Below are 18,329 nucleotides of genomic sequence, written 5' to 3' on the forward strand. Positions count from 1 at the left end.
CACGAGGCCGGCTTAAAGGGGAAGTGAGTCAGTGTCCGCGGACTCGGCCGGCCGAGGCTCGCGCCCGCCGCGGCCCCGACAGGCCCCGGCCCGGCGGCGGCGGCGGCGGCGGCGGCGGCGGCCATGGCCGGGGGGCCGGGCCCGGGAGACCCCGCGGTCCCCGGCGCCCAGCACTTCCTGTACGAGGTGCCGCCCTGGGTCATGTGCCGCTTCTACAAAGTGATGGACGCCCTGGAGCCCGCCGACTGGTGCCAGTTCGGTGGGTGGTGGCGGGCCGGCGGGGGCGGGGCGGGGGGCGCGCGGAGGCCGGACGCCCCGGCCTGACGCACCCCCGCCCCGCAGCCGCCCTGATCGTACGCGACCAGACCGAGCTGCGGCTATGCGAGCGCTCCGGGCAGCGCACGGCCAGCGTCCTGTGGCCCTGGATCAACCGCAACGCCCGCGTGGCCGACCTCGTGCGCATCCTCACGCACCTGCAGCTGCTCCGCGCGCGGGACATCATCACGGCATGTGAGCGCGCGGCCCCGGAGCCCCTGGGACCCCCAGAACCCCCAGGACCTCGGGAGAGGGGCCGCCCAGGGCCTCCCCTGGAGCTCCTCCCCCCCCCCCTTCGCCTGGGCCTAACAGCCCTTTCCTTCCTCTGCTTCCCAGGGCACCCTCCCGCCCCGCTTCTGCCCCCCAGCGCCACCGCCCCGAGGCCTAACAGCATCTCTGCACCTTCTGAGGCCGCGGCCCCCAGCCCCCAGAAGTTGCACTCGTCGGCCTCCACCCTCCTCTCCCCAGGTAAGGCTGCTCCCGGGGGTTGGCCTGATGAACCGGAGGAAAGGAGCCCCTTGACACTGGCCACGGCTGTAGATCCGGCCACTGGTCTCTGTCTGCCTCTCACTGGTGTCTTTATGAAGCTCTTCCAGGCTCCCAGACTCATTCTGACCCTGAGCTCGGCCCTGTCCCAAGCCCTGCTGCCCTCCAGCCACCACTGCCATCGGCAGCCCCTTCCTGTATCAAGGTAGGTGGGTCCTGCCTCCACCCAGAGGTTTGAGACAAGCGATGAGAAGGCAGCCTTTGGTACCCTGGGGAGCCCCAGCCAGACCAGCAGGGGTGGGCTAGGCAGAGGGGAGGAGGCGGGACCTCGCCTGATCTGGGGTTTCTTCCCACAGCGGAGCCCAGAGAGCCCAGCGTCCATCCTGCAGGGGGCCCACTCCTCTTTCTGCTGGCCCCTCCATGAGATTTGCCAGGGCACCCACGACTTCTCAGAGGAGCTGAAGATCGGGGAGGGCGGCTTTGGGTGTGTGTACCGGGCTGTGATGAGGAACACGGTATATGCTGTGAAGAGGCTAAAGGAGGTGTGTGTAGCGTCCAGGCAAAGGCTCTGGAAGGCTGTTAGCCGACCCTCACTTTTCTGGTCCTCCCCCCACTACCCCACACGGCTTCTTCAGCCCTCTGATTTCCCAGTCCAAGGCCCCCGCCCCTTGCTTGTTCTGGGCCCAAAACAGGAGGCAGACCTGGAGTGGACCACGGTGAAGCAGAGCTTTCGGACCGAAGTGGAGCAGCTGTCACGGTGAGCCTGTGGTGTCCCTCCTGGTGCGGGCAGCGGGAGAGGCCCGCCAGGACCGTGTGTCACGCACCTGGCTCCCTTGGTCTCCCAAAGCCTGCCAGGCTCAGGCTAGCTGAGGAAACGGCAGGGACTGTCCCCACGATGGTCAGATGGAAGGCGTGGTGGATGCTGGGGGCCAAAGTGCTCAGACCCCACTTTTCCAAGCAGGTTTCGTCACCCGAACATCGTGGACTTTGCTGGCTACTGTGCTCAGAGTGGCTTCTACTGCCTTGTCTATGGCTTCCTGCCCAACGGCTCCCTGGAAGACCGCCTCCATGTCCAGGTAGCCGTACCTAGGCTGGCACGTTGCATCACACTTGGCACCCGGGCAGAGCGGGACACGGGGCCTGGGCTCTCGGCCTCTGCGAGCGGGGCCCCTCCCTGCTGCTCCCGCATGCCCAGAAGCCTGGCTCGTGGTGCCTCTGAAAGGGGGTTCTGGACTCGGAGTAGCTTGACTTGGGCTTCTCCCCTTTGCAAGCAGGGTAGCGGAAGGGTCGCGTCAGCATTGCCCTGAGGGAAGGAGGCGATAGACAGCACCGGGGCCCCATCTAGGGAGGCACCCACAAGACGCAAGGGCTAACCGAACACAGGGCAGGAGCACCTCTAACCTCACGCTGAAGGGCTCAGGATAAGTGTGCTGTGTGCGGGGAGGCGGGGAAAGAGCCTCCGACGACATCCTGATCACCCCAGAGCCAGGACTGCCAGAGCCTGTGGGGGGTCCCCAGGGCATGATCCCAGCCCCGTGCGCTGTGCAGAGAGAGCACCGCAGGAGCTTAGTCGCCACCCTCTTCTGAAGTAGCTCATGGAGACTTTGCTCCTCGTTTTCCAGAAGGGGAAACTGAGGCCCAGAGAGTCAACTGCTCGTCCAGACCCCTTGGTGACAGGTGGAGGGAAGGATGGGGGTCAAAGAACAGTGGCCCGCAGCCTCCCCTCTGCCCCTTTGCTCCTTCTGCCCTTCCAGACCCAGACCTGGCCTCCTCTCTCCTGGCCTCAGCGACTGGACATCCTTCTGGGCACGGCCCGGGCAATTCAGTTTTTACATCAAGACAGCCCCAGCCTCATCCACGGAGATGTCAAGAGGTGAGGAGGGGACACAGCCAGGCCCCCGGGGCCTCTCAGAGTGGCAGGAACATAGTCTACGGCAAGGGGTCACGCTCCCAAACCTTCCGCCGGCAGGGAGCCGTGGTGCCTGCTCGCCACGGCCCACTGGGCCCAAGAAGCCTTGCCCTGAGCGCCCCCCATGAGAGTGGGCCTACCCTCTCCCGCTCGAGACTCAGGTTGGGGATGTCAGGGCTGGGGGCTCTGGGTCACTGAGTACCCGGTGTGGGACAGGTGTGGAAGCAGAGGCCAACGACGGGCCCCACCGATGAACGGGGGCTGAACCGTGTGAGGGTGCTCTGGGGGCCACGTGCTCGGAGCCCCAGGTGGCTGGAACGCTCAGGCGCACCGGCCACTGTCTGCAGTCTGATTTTGTCAGGACCAGGCAGGTGTGGGGGGGGGGTCACGGAGTGGGCCAGGGCCAAGGCTGGGCCCACACCACTCTCTTCCCTCCCCAAGTTCCAACGTCCTTCTGGATGAGAGACTGATGCCCAAACTGGGAGACTTTGGCCTGGCCCGTCTCAGCCGGTTTGCAGGCGCCAACCCCAGCCGGAGCAGCACTGTGGCCCAGACTCGGACTGTGCGTGGCACCCTGGCGTACCTGCCCGAGGAGTACATCAAGACGGGGAGGCTGGCTGTGGAGACCGACACCTTCAGTTTCGGCGTGGTGAGCCACTGGGCCCTGTGATGAAGCTTCAGCTCCAGGGCCCTGCCCTCCCCGGCGCAGGCCACTTCCTCGGTCCCGCACCTCGTTTCACGTTTGTAGTTTTGAATTCTTTTGTTTCAAGTGGGCCCTCCAAACCGCCAGAGCTTTAGTCCCACGGCTGCAGCTCTGTCCTTGCTGAGAGTCGGTCCTCGTGTGCCTGTCTGAGGGATGTGCCCCTGTCAGCCCCGGTCCACGCCCAGCTGGGCGTCCCCATCCACTGTGCACCGCTCCCCCCCGCAGTGGGCCTGCCTGCCTCGCCCTCCAGCCTGTCCTCTCTCCAGGTGGTGCTGGAGACCCTGACCGGCCAGCGGGCTGTGAGGATGCACGGTGCCCAGACCAAGTATCTGGTGAGCCTCCTGAGGCAGGGCAGGGAGGAAGGTGGGCCGGGAGGTGCTGCTCTGGGCGACAGACAGGCGTAGACCTGGAGGGCGGAATGATCTGGAACGCAGTGCCCCACGGGAGCCAGCCTCTGCCGTTGCTGACTCATCGTTGAAAATAGTCAGGGCCCCAGACGGCTTCATTTACCTTGCCGAGGAGAAACCTGTCTGTCCTCTTGGATGCCGTGGGCCCTTCCAGACCCCGCCTGGGCTGGGGGCGGGCGAGGAGGGTGCCAGCCACAGTGGAAAACAGAACCGGGTGGGCGCGTGGGGACGGGAGAGGCTGTGGCAGAGAATGCGGCCGCCTCTGAGAAGCCCTCCCGAGTGCTGTGGAGCGGGTCCAAGCTGCCCGGGGCCTGACCTGGAGCCAGGAGCCCAGCTCCTCGCCAGGCCCGTCTGCTCGGTTGGCGCGTGTGCTTCACGCTTTACAAGCTGCTGTGTTTCCTGGCCTTCCGCCCCGGGCTTGGGGCTATTTCTGTCCGTTGCCGGGTCTTGGTGGGTCTGTGCCAGAGCCGGGCAGCCAAACAGGAGACCTCCTCCACGTGGGCCGCTCCGCCCGCCCGGAGCAGCGCACCACACCCCTCGGGCCTGACCGCTGGTTCTCTGTGCCACAGCCAAAGCGAGTTTCCGTAACCGTGCGGAGGCTGTGGAAGCCCCCTCACCTGCCCCCCAGACTCGGGCCGACTCCCCGATGCCTGCCCCAGGGCCTTTGTAAGAGCCTTTCCCTCTGCCTGAAAGGCCAACCCCCCACCCAACCCCAGTCTTTCCTGCCAGTCCCTCCCCTCTCAGAACTCAAGGTGGCCTCTGGTCCTGTTCCCACCCCTCTCGGCTCCGCCCTCCCCGGCTAGTTCATCCCTTTAGATCCCCGCTGAAGTGTCACTTGCTTGGGCCCCAGTTGAAAGCCCCGTGGGCCTCCCTACCGCAGTTTCCATTGGTTAAGAGGCATGTCGGCGTCTCTCCCCTCCCAGGAAGTCAACTCTGTGAAAGCGGGCCCGGGTGCTGTGTGTGTAGCTGGATCCCTGGGGCCTGGGCCACCAGCGACGAGGGTCTGGGGGTCGCAGCAGAAGGCACGGCCCCCGGTGACCACACTCACGTTATGTGTCCCGCAGAAAGACCTGGTTGAAGAGGAAGCCGAGGAGGCTGGTTTGGCCCTGAAAAGCACCCAGACCACACTCCAAGCAGGTCTGGCTGCAGATGCCTGGGCCGCCCCGATCGCCACCCAGATCTCCAAGAAGCACCTGGACCCCAGGCCTGGGCCGTGCCCACCAGAGCTGGGCCTGGCCCTGGGCCAGCTGGCTTGCTGCTGCCTGCACCGCCGGGCCAAGAGGAGACCCGCCATGACCCAGGTAGGCCTGTGAGGCAGGGGGAAGGGAAGCAGCTGAGATGCCAGCCACCCGTGGGAGACCGTGGCCTGCTGGAAATGCCACATTCCTGGCACTGCCGTGTAGGGAGCCAGACACAGCCCCTCGCAGACCTCTTTCTGGAGGAAGTCTCCAAACGTGCCTTGCCTGCCTGTGCTTCTGCTAGGAGTGGCCGGAGCTCCACTGAACCCCGCCTGGTACACAGAGGGAGGCGAGAGGCTTTTTACTGCGCCCCCTTCTGGCTGTGCTGTGCCACTGCACCTAACTTTTTGAGTCCCCTCCCCATCACCCACCTCTCTGTCTCTGAGAAGAGGAAGAAGCCCCATTCGAGGGCACCAGGGCAGCGAGGTTCGCTTCCTAGAAGACAGAGAGAAGCCATTCTAAGTCCTTAGCTTTGCTGGCTACAACTCTCTTCTTCATCCCTGACCCGGAGCCGCTGTGCAGTTTGACCACCTTCTGTGAGGACCACTCGCCCTGAGAGCCCCTCTCCCTCCTCGCAGGCCTACCAGAAGCTGGAGACGCTGCAGGCGGCAGTGGCAGGGCCGTCTCTGGAGCCAGAGGCCACCAGCCGCAGCCCCCCTTCCCCTCAGGAGAACTCCTACGTGTCCACCACTGGCAGTACCCTGAGCGGTGCCAGCCCATGGCAGCCCCTGGCGGCGCCCTCGGGAGCCCTGGCCCAGGCTCCAGAGCGGCTGCAGAAAGGCGCCAACCAGCCCGTGGAGAGCGACGAGAGCATGTCCGGCCTATCTGCTGCCCTGCATTCCTGGCACCTGACCCCGAGCTGCCCCCCGGGCCCAGCCCGGCCAGGCAGCCCTGGCCCAGGGGCCGCCGTGTGGGCGCCAGCACCCCTCGGACAGGCTGGCTGTACTCAAGGGGATGCCACCAGACAGTCGAGCTGGGGGAGCAGCCCGGGGCTCCAGCCCACAGCTGTGGAAGGTACCTGGGGACACGTGCCCAGAAGAGGGACCAGCGGCCTCCTTTGGTGGCAGTCCCCATCTTCCCCACCCCCGGCCTTCTGGGAGGAGAGAACTGGGGCCTACCGTTAAGCTCCCTGTGTCCTTAGCAAGTTCCAGGCCACTGTCTCGGGGAGGCCCCCCACCCGGCCTTGGAAAGGCCCACAGAGGACGGTCCCGTGCCGTCTCATCTCCCCAGACCGCGGCCTCAGCTGGCTGAGGAGAGGCCAGGACCTTGCTCCCCAAAAGCTGGGGGCAAGGAAGGCCCAGTCCAGGACCGGGCTCCAGGCCCAGCAGCTAGCCAGGGCCCTAGCACGGCCCCTTCCAGGCCCCGCTCTCAGAGCGCTGAGGGCCTCTGTCCTTCCGAAGGGCAGGGAGCTGGGCTGGGGACCGGGAAGGCTCATGGGGCCAGAAGTGTCAGCAGGGCGTTCCAGGGCCATCGGCCCCTGTGGCTCAGTGGGCCCTCTCTCCACCCCAGGACCGCTCCTGGGCGGCTCCACGTCGCCACTACCCCCCCAGATTGTCATCAACCCGGCGCGACAGAAGATGCTGCAGAAGCTGGCCTTGTACGAGGATGGGGTCCTAGACAGCCTGCAGCTGCTGTCATCTAGCTCCCTCCCAGGTACCCCAGGACTGTGCTCTGCGGCCGGGCGGCTGGCCTCTGGGCCACTCGGAGCCTTCGTTCTGCTGGGGCCCAGATAGGGCCCCCGCTCCCCGAGCCCGTCACCCCCTCGAACGGCGGCCGGGAGCCCGGCCGGCCCCCATGCCTCCTTTGGGACATCGTGTATTCTGGGTACAGCCCTGTCCCAGCTCGCTCTCCTCCTCCTGACAACACGCACCTTCCCTTAGCCTGGGGGTGGCAGCAGCCCCCGTGCTCCCAGAACACAGGCAGCCCCCACAGCTACGTTCCATTCCAGAGAGCGCCCCGGGAGCAAGGGGGAAGCGCAGCCCAGCCCTCGAGTGCCTCCCCCTGTTTGCTAACTGACTGGCATTTCTTCCCCCCTCTGCAGACTTGGGCCTGGAGCACGGGAACAGGCAGGGGCCCGAAGAGAGTGATGAGTTTCAGAGCTGAACTGCCGCCTGGTCAGATCCCTAAACCCAGAAGTCGAAGTTCTCACGGTTGGAAGTTCTCACAGCTCGCGAACCCTCGGCAGCCTTGGGGGCTCCGTCCTCACGGAGGAGGGCAGGTGGTGGCCCTGCTGCTCTTGGGGCGTGGGCACGGGCAGGGCTCAGGGCCCCCCAGGCCGGCTGCGGCTGGCTGTCAGTAGGGCAGGACATCTCAACAGCCTGCCTTGAGGCCAGCATTCGCGGGAGAGGAAAGCCGATGTCGTTGGAGGGGCCGGTGGCGGGGAGGAGGGCAGGTCTGAAGGCTGCTGGCCACACAGGCCAAGGAGGAGAGGTGAGTGGTCCAGTGGGACTAGCGGGGCGCCAGCTCCCCGAGAGCTGGGCGGGGCTTCTGCAGCCCAGGCCTACAGCAGCAGCCCTTAGCCCTTCTTTTCCGACCTTGCTGAAGCCCTGGGGAAAAGCAGCCACTCTGATGACGGGAACCGATGAGGCCAGGGGCCCTCCCAGCTGCTTGTAATTGGGAAGGGGAAAGTGAGCTGTGGCCGTCCCGTGGTTCAGTCCACTAGCTAGAAGCGGGAGTTCTGAGAGGCCCCAGCGAGTGCAGCAGCGCCTCCCGGCAGGCCAGCGTCCGCAGGCTTCCCCAGGGAGCCGGGAGCCAGCCTAACAGGCCACCGAGCCAGGTCGGGCTCCAGAGGCCACAGGCTCAGCCTCAGGCCCGGGCACTGCTCGTGACAGAGGGGCCACTACCCCAGGTTTGGCTAGGCCCAAACCTTGTGTTACCCAGACAGTGAGAAGCCCCAAGACAGCAGGAAGTTGGCAGCAAGACAGAGAGGAAGGAAAATGAAAATGGGACTCACGTTTGTGGAAGCAAGTCGGCGTTGGTGCAACTGAGTGTCTCTGAGAGTAGCCCAGGGCTGTAGCACAGGCTTCGGATGATCTTGTGTCTGCGATCACGAGTCACACTACATGCCCCGCGAAGCTAGGCACTGGTGAAGTCCAAGTCGTCCTGGAGTAATAAATACGTACACTTTGATCGCTGGCTGTACTTGTGGGCTTTGTGGCACTGAAAGCCTTGAGCTTTTCCAGTGCTTCTCATCTCGGTGTTCTTGACTGTCCAAACCCAGACCCTAGCCTCCCACCCGCAGGTCCTCTGGAGGTTCTTGTTTCCATTCCCATCAAGCCACCATGCTGGCGGCAGATCCACAACACTACTACCCAGCAGTACTTTCACAGGTTGTTAAGTTTTCCCTGGTTTATGGATTTTGACGCTATTGTAAATGGTATTTTTATTTCGTTTTCTAGTTGATCATTGACAGTGTATAGAAACACAACTGAGTTTTGTATATTGGCTTTGCATTCTGTGGCCTTGGCTCTCACTCACACCTTAGCTCTAGTTTTTTGGTGGATACCTTGGGACAGTTTATGCACACAGTCATTTCATCTGCAAATAAAGACAGTCTCACCCCTTCCTTTCCGTCTGTGTGCCTTTCAGTTCTTTTTCTTTTCTAATTAATTAGTTAATTAATTAATGTGGCTGCACCGCGCAGCTTGCGGGATCGTGGTTCCCTGACCAGGGATCGAACCTGGGCCCATGGCAGTGGAAGCGCGGAGTCCTAACCACTGGGCTGCCAGGGAATTCCCTCATTTATTTTTCTTGCCTTGTTAACACTTGCTAGGGCCTCTGGTTAAACGTTGAATAGAGCGGTGCAAGTGGACATCCTTGCCTTGTTGTCAATGTTAGGGGGCAAAGTGTTGGCTTTTCACCATTAAGTATGATGCTACCTATAGGATTGTCATAGATGTACTTTGTCAATGTAAACCCCATAAATTGATTTTCCAATATTAAACCAACTTTGTATTCCTTAGATAAAAACAGCACTCGGTCATGATGTGTTATCCTTTTATATATTGCTGAATTCCATTTGCTAATATCTCTTGAGAATTTTTGCATCTGTGTTCATGAGGGGTATTGATCTGTAGTTGTCTGGTAATATCTTTATCTGGTTTTGGTGTCAGGGCCTCATAAAATAAGTTGGAAAGTGTCTCCTTCTCCTCCTGTGTTCTTAAAGGGCTTGTGTATCCTTCGTGTTACTTCTTTTTTGTTTTTTTCAATATTTATTTATTTGGTTGCTCCAAGTCTTAGTTGCCGCAGGCAGGCTCCTTAGTTGTGGAATGCATGTGGGATCTAGTTCCCTGACCAGAGATCGAATCCGGGCGCCCTGCATTAGGAGTTCAGTCTTAGCCACCGCGCCACCAGGGAGGTCCCCAGTGTTACTTCTTTAAATGTTTGATGGATTCGCCAGTGAAGTCATCTGCACCTGGAGTTTTCTTTGTGGGAAGGTTTTTCATTATAAGTTCAATTTCTTTAATTAGATATGAAGCCCTTCAGGTTTTGTTTCTTCGTGGGTCAGTTTTCATAACTTGTGTCTTTCAAGGAATTTGCCCATTTCATCTCAGTTGGTATAAACTTAATAATCCCCCCTTACCCTTGTATGTCTGTAGGATCTATAGCAATAGCCCCTCTTTCATCCCCAATATTGGTAATTTTTGTCTTTCCTTCTTTTTGATCAGCTTGAATAGAGGCTTATCAATTGTATTGATCATTTCAAAGAAGCAAGTTTGGTTTCACTGGTTTTTCTCCATTGTTTGCCCATTTTCTGTTTTATTGATTTTCCACTCTATCATTTCCTTTCTTTTACTTGTTTTGGAGTAATAAATCTTATTTTGCTCATCTTTTTTCAGCTTCTTAAACCATAACCTTAAATCACTGATTTTAAACCTCGCTTTTTCTAACATAAGCATTTAAAGCTATAAATTCCCTTTGAGAACACCTTTAGCTGCGTTCTACTCATTTGGATAAGTTCTGTTTTCATTATCATTCAGTTCATAATGTTTTCTAATTTTCCTTGTGATTATTTATTTAACCAATATCTTACTTAGAAGTGTATTTAATTTCCAAATATTTGAGAATTTTGCAGATATCTTTTCGTTATGTGTTTTTAATTCTGTTGTGGTCAGAAAATTTACTCCGTATAGCTGCATTTCTTTTACGATTATCGAGACTCGTTTTGTGGCTTAACCTATGGTTTAGCTTGGTGAATGTTCCATGTGTATTTGAAAAGAGTATATATTCCGCAGTTGGGTGGAGCGTTCTGTAAATGTCAGTTAGGCCAAGGCGGTTGACAGTGTTCAAGTGTCTGGCGGACTGAGAGAAAGGGACTGCAGTCTCCAGCTGTAACTGAATTTGCCTTTCTCCTTTCAGTTCCGTCGGATTTTGCTGCGTGTACTTTGAAGCTATCATTGGGTGCACACACGTTTAGGATTGTTGTGTTCTTGATAAATTGGCCCTTTTATTATCATTTAATGCCCCTGTTTATCTCTGATAATGTTCTTTCTTTTGACGCCTGCTTTATCTGGTATGAATGTGAGTGGCTACTCCCAACTTCCTTATGCCTAATTTGTTCCGTGGTATAACTTTTTCGGTTCTGTTCTTTTAACCTACCTGTGTCTTTGTATTTAAAGTGCAGTTATAGATGCATATGGTTTGGTGTTACTTTTTGTTTTGTTTTGTTTTTTGTCTGTTTGTTTCTTTTTCAGTCTTTTTTTTTTTTTTAGAATCAATTTTATTTATTTGTTTGTTTTGGGCTGTGTTGGGTCTTCGTTGCTGCAGGCTTTCTCTAGTTGTGGCGAGCGGGGGCTACTCTTCTTTGCGGCGCGTGGGCTTCTCCTTGCGGTGGCTTCTCTTGTTGCAGAGCACCGACTCTAGGCGCACGGGCTTCAGTAGTTGTAGCACGCAGGCTCAGTAGTTGTGGCTCGTGGGCTCCAGAGCGCAGGCTCAGTAGCTGTGGCGCACGGACTTAGTTGCTCCACAGCATGTGAGATCTTCCCGGACCAGGGCTTGAACCCGTGTCCCCTGCATAGGCAGGCGGATTCTTAACCACTGCGCCACCAGGGAAGTCCCTCAGTCTTACTTTTTTAACCACTCTCATAATCTCTGCCTTTTAATTGGTCTGTTTAATCCATTTACGTGTGATGGTTAGGTTTAAGTCTATCATCTTGCTATTTATTTTCTATTTGTCCCATCTGTTCTTTGTTCCTTTTCTCCTCTATCCCTGGTTTCTTTGGATTAATCAAATATTTCTGGCGTTCTATTTTTTCTCTGCGGTTGGTTTGTTAGCTCTGATAACTGAGGCCACTGGTTCTGCTCAGGAGCCCCCTCTTCCTGCACCATATTCTGGAAAGTACCTCCAGGCAGAGATGCAGGCTGCTCGGAGCCATCTCCACATCTGTCTTCCTTCTGATCACAGTCGTGCGCTGCCCGTTGGCCACTATCTGAAAATAGTTGTTTCGGATACTTTGACTGGTTTCCTAGTTGTTCACACCGAGAGGGCTATTCTGGCCAGAATCAGAACTTTCCCCTCTTTTCTGCGGAATTCTTCAATCCTGAGATCACCCCATCTTTCTCCTGCACGATCCATTTCCTCCTCCCTCCTGGATCTACCTTCATCAGCTCAGTGACTTTGTGTAGCTGTAAACAGCCAGGTGCCAGCCACTGCTGAGATCCAAGTCGGTACCAGTTATCTGTTGTTCCAAACCACCTCGAAGTTGAGGGGCTGAAACGATGACAGTAACTTTGCCTGTGAACTTGCAACCTGGGCGGGGCTCCGATGGGACAACTCAGTGTCAGCTGGAGTGACCAGAAGGCTGGTTGCTGGGACCGTCCAGAGGCTCCCGCGCGTGTCTGGTGGTTAGCCAGGGGCCCTGCTGGGACTAGGACATCTACACATACCTCTTCCTTGTGGCCGTGTGGCCTCTTTCCAGTGCGGGGCTGGCTTCTAAGCGCGAACCTCTTGAGACAGCCTGCTGGAGGCTGTGTCACCTTTCATGGTCTGCTTTCTGCTGCTCCCTTGAGGGGAAAGGAATTACAGTCCACCTTTTGATGGGAGGAGCGTCAAGATTCAGGGACGGGTTGAAAAGCAGCCCAAGGGCATTTCCGTCACCCTGCAAAGGTCCCTCATGCGAGAGGAGCGCTAGGCTGGCTTCAGACACGTAGACGAGTCTGTTGTGTTCTTGAACCTCGCATAAGTGGAACCGTGTAGCACGGGCCCTTTCGTGCCCAGCTCCTTTCACTCGGCCCGTAGTTTTGAGATGCAGCCGTGCTATTGCGAGCAGCAGTAGCTGACGGGCTTTCACGCCCGAGGGGTGTTCTGTTGTAGAAACAGACCGCGTTTCGTCCCTTCTTCTCCCCTTCACGGACGTCTGGGTTGTTTTCAGTTTGGTGCTGGTATAAATAAAGCTTCCCTGGACATTTTCATGCATGTCTTGGTTACGGATGCCCCCCTTCCTCTTGGATGTTACATCCGTTAGGGTTTAGGCCGAGAGGCAGAGCGACTATTGGTAAGAGAAGAATTGTTACAGATACGGTTAGACCCTGCAAATCTCCATGAGGCTGTGGCTTCTGCCTCTGGTGTTGGGCCTCAGGTCAGCAGCCCTGGCCTCTGGAAGGGAGAGACAGCCGTTCGTGGGAGAGCAAACCCAAATGGAGCCTGCGTCTTTCTCGCTGCATCCAAGTGCTGGCGATGCAGGTGGCCTACAGACAAGCGGGCACCCCACAGCACAAAGCCACGCGCACAGCTGCCAGATCCCATGCAGATTTCTCCTGTGGCCAACGCTGACCTGGGACCACACGGCGAGCGGGACTCTGGAAACGTTGTTTTGGTTCAGCCAGAGTGACGCGGGAGCAGAGTAGCCCAAGCATCGTACTCGGGGCAGGACTTCTGGGTCACGCGGGATGCGCGCGGTCGCTTTTAGCAGGTTTCTAACAGACGTTTTCCCGAGTGGCTGTTCCAGTTTACCCCCTTCCCCAGCACTTGGTGTTCTCAGCACGTTTTCACTGTAATCATTCTGACAGGGGTCAGACTCGTGGTTCGAGTTCTCATTTCCCCGATGACTAATGATGAACGTGAGTTCGTTGGCTTATTGGCCATCTGGAGGTCCTCTCCTGGGAAAGGCACATTGTGTGACGAGGCCCTGTGTCCATTCAGAGGATTGGTCTTGGATGATATATGTCCCATAGTATCTTCTGCCACTCTGGAGTTTACCTGTTCACTCTCTTAATGACGTCTTTGATTAACAGTTCTTAATTTTAGTGAAGTTCAGCATGTTGATCTTTTCTGCTTGGGTTACTGCTTTCTGTGCTCTGTTCAGGGTCGTGGGGATATTCTCCTTAGACTTCTAGACACTGCATTGCTTTACGTCTCCTATTTAGGTCCCTGCTGTATCTCAAATTGATTTTTGTTTCTGCCTCAGGCTGTCCTTTTTTCCCACATGGACATCCAGTCTGTCCCACACCAGTTAGTAAAAAGACCATCCTTCCCCACCGAATCAAAGTGGGGACTTTGTCATCAGTCTGCTAGCCAGATGTGGCCTCTGTTCCATGACACCAGGCTCTCTGGTGTCCCTCTGCCAGCACCACCCCGGCTTCATCGCTGCAGCCTTAGAGGAAGTGTCAGTTGCTGTGAGTGGTGAGCCCTCGGGTTTGTTCTTCCAGACTGTCGTAGTTTTTCTGGGCCCTTTGCACTTCCATATAAATTGTAGAGCAGTTGGAACGCTCCTCCACTGCTGGTGGGAATGTAAAATGGGTCAGCCACTTTGGAAAATGGTGTGGCAGTGTCTTAAAACGTCATCATCCACGTATACCATGATACAGCTCTTCCCTCGCCAACATCGATCTGAGAGACATCGATCTATGTCCACACAAAAACTTGTTCACGAATGCTCACAGCTGCTCTAGTCACAACAGCCAGACAGTGGAAACAATCCAAACGGCCATCAGGTGACGGGATAAACGAATTGTGTGTTCACACAACAGCAGAAAACTTAGCAATAAAAAGGAACAAACTATTGGACTCAGAATAACTACAGAGTGACAGGATCATACACACTGGATGAATCCATTTATGTACAATTCTAGGAAATGCTAACTTCTGTCTCCTGACAGAGGCTGATAGGTGGCTGCCTAGGGCTGGGCGGCAGGGAAGGGTCACCAGGAGCGAGAGGAAACTTTCGGAGGTCATGGATATGGCCATTCTCAATTGTGGTGACGGTTTCACAGATAGAACTTTCCAGGACTAGGCTTTAAACTACGTGCCGTTGATTTTATGTCAATTTTACCTCAGTATAGCTGTTTTTTCAAAATACAACGTGACTCTTTTAAGCAGCATATTGTCGGGGGGGTGGTTTTCCATTTAATCCAGCCTGGCAATCATTGTTTAGTCATTGGCATTTTGATGTAATTGTCCATATGGTTGTGTGTGTATTTGTTGTGGTAAAATACACATGACATAGTATTTATCGTGTGAACCATTTGGATCCGATTCAGTTGCGCTGGATACATTCACAGTGTTGCGTAACCATCACCACTAGCGAAACCCCCAAACTTTTTCATCATCTCCAACATAAACCCTGTGCCCACTAACCAGTGACGCCCCATTCTCCCTCCTGAGATGGCCGTGTTGTCCCATCTGCTCTTTGTTCCTTCCTTTTTCCTTTCTCACCTTCTTTCAGTGTCACTTGTGTCATCCTTCTTGGGTCCCCCTTGCCTTGGTGCTGCTGTCTTCACATCGGCGTGGTTTGACTTATGCTGTGTTTACCTCGTAGAGTCCCCTTCTAACGCTCTGCATGCCTTCCCGCAGCTCTGGTCTTCCACCCTGGATCCCTCCTTCCCTCCCTTGCTTTCTTTCTCAGATGATTTCATTTCTTGACCGAAAATAAGGTCAAGAAAATAACCGGAGGATAACATCACCATAGGAGGCATTAACGAGCATGACCCATCCTCAGATGTTTTCTGACCTCGACTACTGCAAACCACCAAAACCCCTCTATGGATCCCATGGCCTAGACGTCAGTACTTTTGGAATAACACTTCATTTTTAAAATTTTTTTATAAATGTATTTCTTTTATTTATTTTTGGCCGCATTGGGTCATTGTTGCAGCGCGCGGGCTTTCTCTAGTTACAGCGAGCGGGGGCTACTCTTCATTGCGGTGCGCGGGCTTCTCGTTGTGGTGGCTTCTCTTGTTGCGGAGCACGGGCTCTAGGCGCACGGGCTTCAGTAGTTGTGGCTCGCGGGCTCTAGAGCGCAGGCTCAGTAGTTGTGGCGCGCGGGCTTAGTGGCTCCGCGGCCTGTGGGATCTTCCCGGACCAGGGCTCGAACCCGTGTCCCCGGCACTGGCAGGCGGATTCTCAACCACTGCGCCACCAGCAAAGTCCCGAGACCGCACTTTGTTTATCCATTCTTCCATAGATGGAAATGTGGGTTGTTCCCACTTTGGGGCTGCTCTGAACGTTTGTGTGTAAGTTTTCCTGTGGCTGTGTTTCATTTCTCTGGGAGTGGAGTTGCTAGGTGATATGCTAACGCATGCGTAACATTTTGCTGCGCCAGTTTACAGCCGCACCGGCAACCTGTGGTCCACGTCGTCAGCAGCGCCACGCGATCGTCTGTCCTTTCAGTGATAGCCGCCCTAGTAAGTGTGAAGTGTATTGAAGCTTGGGTTTCTACTTCCTTAGTGACTGATGACGTTTAACGTCCTTTCACGGGCAGGATCGTTTTCCTTCAGCCTGAAGAACTACCTGCAGTATTTCTTACAGGACAGGTAGGCTGGCGTTGAGTTGCCCCAACGTTTGCCCGAAATGTATTTATTTTGCCTTCACCTTTAAAGGCTATTTTGCTCGGTATAGAACTCCAGGTTGGCAGTTTTTCTCTTTCAGCACTTTTAACTATATTATCCCATCCCCTTTCATTATTTCCGTTGAAAAGCCATCATCAGTCTTATTACAGTGCCTCCGCAGTCGATGTGTTGTTTCCCTCTAGGTGCTTTCAGTACTTCTTCTCTGTCTTGGATGTTCAACGGTCTGACTTTGTGACGTGCTTCGTGCCTAGCTGTGATTTTCTTGGTGTCTGTGTTGCTTAATGTTTGTAACCTCCTTGAACCTGGGGTTTGGTGTCTTTCTGTCACTTTTGGAAAATCCCCGGCCACCATCTCTTCAAATACATTGCTTCTGTCCTCTTTCCTCTGCTGCTTGAGAACCAGCCAGTGCACCCTCATCGCAAGGATTGTAGCCCCTCAAGTCAGGCCTCTGCTGCCTGCTTGTTCTCTGGTGCCTTCAAATGGTTCTTGAAAAATATACATTTTGTCCCGCTTCTCTAGCTGTTTGCAGTGACAGTCTGATATACTCTATCAGTCGTGGCCAGAATCAGAAGAAGTCGCCAGCACGTCTTATCTCCTTGCACACTGTCGATTTCTCCCTTCTGCCTCGTTCCATCTCCATAGCCCCGCCTTGACCAAACCGCCGTCAGCTCTGTCACGGCTGGCTGCAGCTGTCCCCTGCTGCGGGGACCCTGCCCCTGCCTGGCCCTCCAGCCTTCTCTCCTACCAGTCGGGTCTCTTCACAAAACTCAGAGGTTAAACTGTGCTGTCAGTCAAGACAGGTCTGTGCCCAGGCAAGCCAGAGCAAAGTCCAAGCAAACCTATGTCCCTTCACTTTTCTCTCTGTTGAAGGTACGAACTGTACTAAGTTCCACCGCTAATGCTGGGTGGTTTTTTTGGTTTGCTTGTGCTCTACGGGCCATCAGTTGCTGTGGCAACCTGGAGTAAACACTTGCGAAAGGAAGCTTTCTTTGCACCGTCAGCGGGAGGGTCCAAGCTGGCAGAGGGCAGGGGACCCGTGGTCTCCTAGGGACAGGAGAGCAGAGAGACACCGCTCAGCTAGTGACAAATTAGAAGAGACGGTCGACTTGTCCTATCACCTTCATTTTTTATCATCTCACCAGGTTGCAAATGTGACATCAGAAATACTCCCTCGCTGTTGTTTTTCTAGAAGAGAAAGTCAGCAGGCACAAACAGTGAATGGAGACCTCCCTCCTGGGTTGGGTTTTCTGCTGAGTCACTGCCTTAATGGCTCCCCAAGATAACTGGCTCCCCCTCTCTTAGCCGGTTTCTAAGGCAACCAGTGAGCAGGCTGGGAGCAAAGCCAGCCTGGGATCAGGAGTCCCATTCCTGGCCACCATGCGGTCATGTTTTCCTAGCCAGAACACTGCCTTTTAAAAATACCTGCTTTTTATGAGGAATCCCAAACGGTACATGAGTGTAGTGTACAAAGGAAGACAAACCCCTTCTCACTTTCCCCGCCTGCATCTCCTCCCCGAGAGCAGAGGGCAGCCGCGCAAGCCTCAGTGGTCCACATCCTGAGACCCAGACCACGCTCGCCCCCCTGCACCCAGCTGGGCCCCCAAAGGCTGTGCCCTGGTGCGCACGCTGTCTGGATATACTATCAAGTGACGTAAGTGGTCCTCTGCGGAGAGTCGGGTTGTTTCTAGTTCTTTCTTCTGTTTGTGCTTTTGCCACCATAAACAATCCTGCATCCTCGCAGGTGTATTTTTACACACTTAGGCGAGGCCCTCAGGAGCTGGATCGCTAGGTCATTTTGGTACGTGTAGCCCACCTGGCCTCCAAAGCACCAGGTATTGGCAAAGGTTTCACCTTTGCAAGCTTTTTGGGTTTTTTAATGTTTATTTATTTATTTAGCCAGTGCCGGGTCTTAGTTGCGGCACGTGGGATCTTCCCTGCCGCGTGCGGGATCTTCGTTGCTGTATGCGGACCCTTAGTTGCAGTATGTGGGCTTCTTAGTTGCGGCATGTGTGTGGGATCTAGTTCCCCAACCAGGGATCGAACCTGGGCCCCCTGCACCGGGAGTGTGGAGTCTTACCCACTGGACCCCCAGGGAACTCCCCACCTTTGCAAATCTAATCGGTGAGAAGGCATATCTTGCTTTTTATTTTCGTTTCAGTATAAGTGAGGCTGGACGTTCTTCACTGGTTTGCCTGCATTGGCCTTTGGAATTTCTTTTCACGTGAGCTATCTAGTCATATTCGTGGTTAGATTCCACTGGGCTGTGGGTCTTTTTCTTATTGGTACGGAGAGTTCTTTCCATAATCGAGATCATACGTGTTACAAGTATTCTATCCTCATTTGTGATGTGTCTTTAACTTTGTTCCTGGTACTTTCCATTCAAAAATGTACTAATCTTCACCTGTCAGAACGGCCATCATCAAAAAGACCACAAATAACAAATGTTGGCAAGGATGTGGAGAAAGGGGAACCCTCGTGCACTGTTG

At 55.5% G+C, this 18,329-nt stretch overlaps 1 protein-coding gene across 3 annotated transcripts; it reads left to right on the forward strand.

Moving 5' to 3' along the window:
- The first annotated feature begins 98 nt into the window (after positions 1-98).
- Positions 99-8,623, forward strand: IRAK1 (interleukin 1 receptor associated kinase 1). Of its 3 annotated transcripts, XM_067724443.1 has the most exons (14): positions 99-259; positions 343-510; positions 652-783; positions 903-1,006; positions 1,158-1,343; positions 1,494-1,558; positions 1,763-1,877; positions 2,556-2,674; positions 3,152-3,359; positions 3,680-3,745; positions 4,885-5,121; positions 5,637-6,072; positions 6,568-6,711; positions 7,100-8,623. In XM_067724443.1, the coding sequence occupies exons 1-14, from the start codon at positions 124-126 to the stop codon at positions 7,159-7,161; spliced, it is 2,178 nt and encodes a 725-aa protein (XP_067580544.1). In that variant the 5' UTR covers positions 99-123; the 3' UTR covers positions 7,162-8,623. The 3 variants fall into 3 exon arrangements, with proteins under 3 accessions (XP_067580544.1, XP_067580543.1, XP_067580545.1); XM_067724442.1 differs by having other exon boundaries at positions 1,158-1,558; XM_067724444.1 differs by lacking the exon at positions 1,158-1,343.
- The last annotated feature ends 9,706 nt before the right edge of the window (positions 8,624-18,329 follow it).

The sequence above is a fragment of the Pseudorca crassidens genome, chromosome X (assembly GCF_039906515.1).
Source record: "Pseudorca crassidens isolate mPseCra1 chromosome X, mPseCra1.hap1, whole genome shotgun sequence".
In the NCBI taxonomy this organism is placed as follows: domain Eukaryota; kingdom Metazoa; phylum Chordata; class Mammalia; order Artiodactyla; family Delphinidae; genus Pseudorca; species Pseudorca crassidens.

Excerpts from the sequence above, each read along its gene's own strand:
- IRAK1 (XM_067724442.1), top strand. The coding sequence starts at position 124 with ATGGCCGGGGGGCCGGGCCCGGGAGACCCCGCGGTCCCCGGCGCCCAG. Across the intron at positions 260-342 it reads CGCCGACTGGTGCCAGTTCG|CCGCCCTGATCGTACGCGAC; the intron begins GTGGGTGGTGGC and ends CCCGCCCCGCAG. Across the intron at positions 6,073-6,567 it reads CCAGCCCACAGCTGTGGAAG|GACCGCTCCTGGGCGGCTCC; the intron begins GTACCTGGGGAC and ends TCTCCACCCCAG.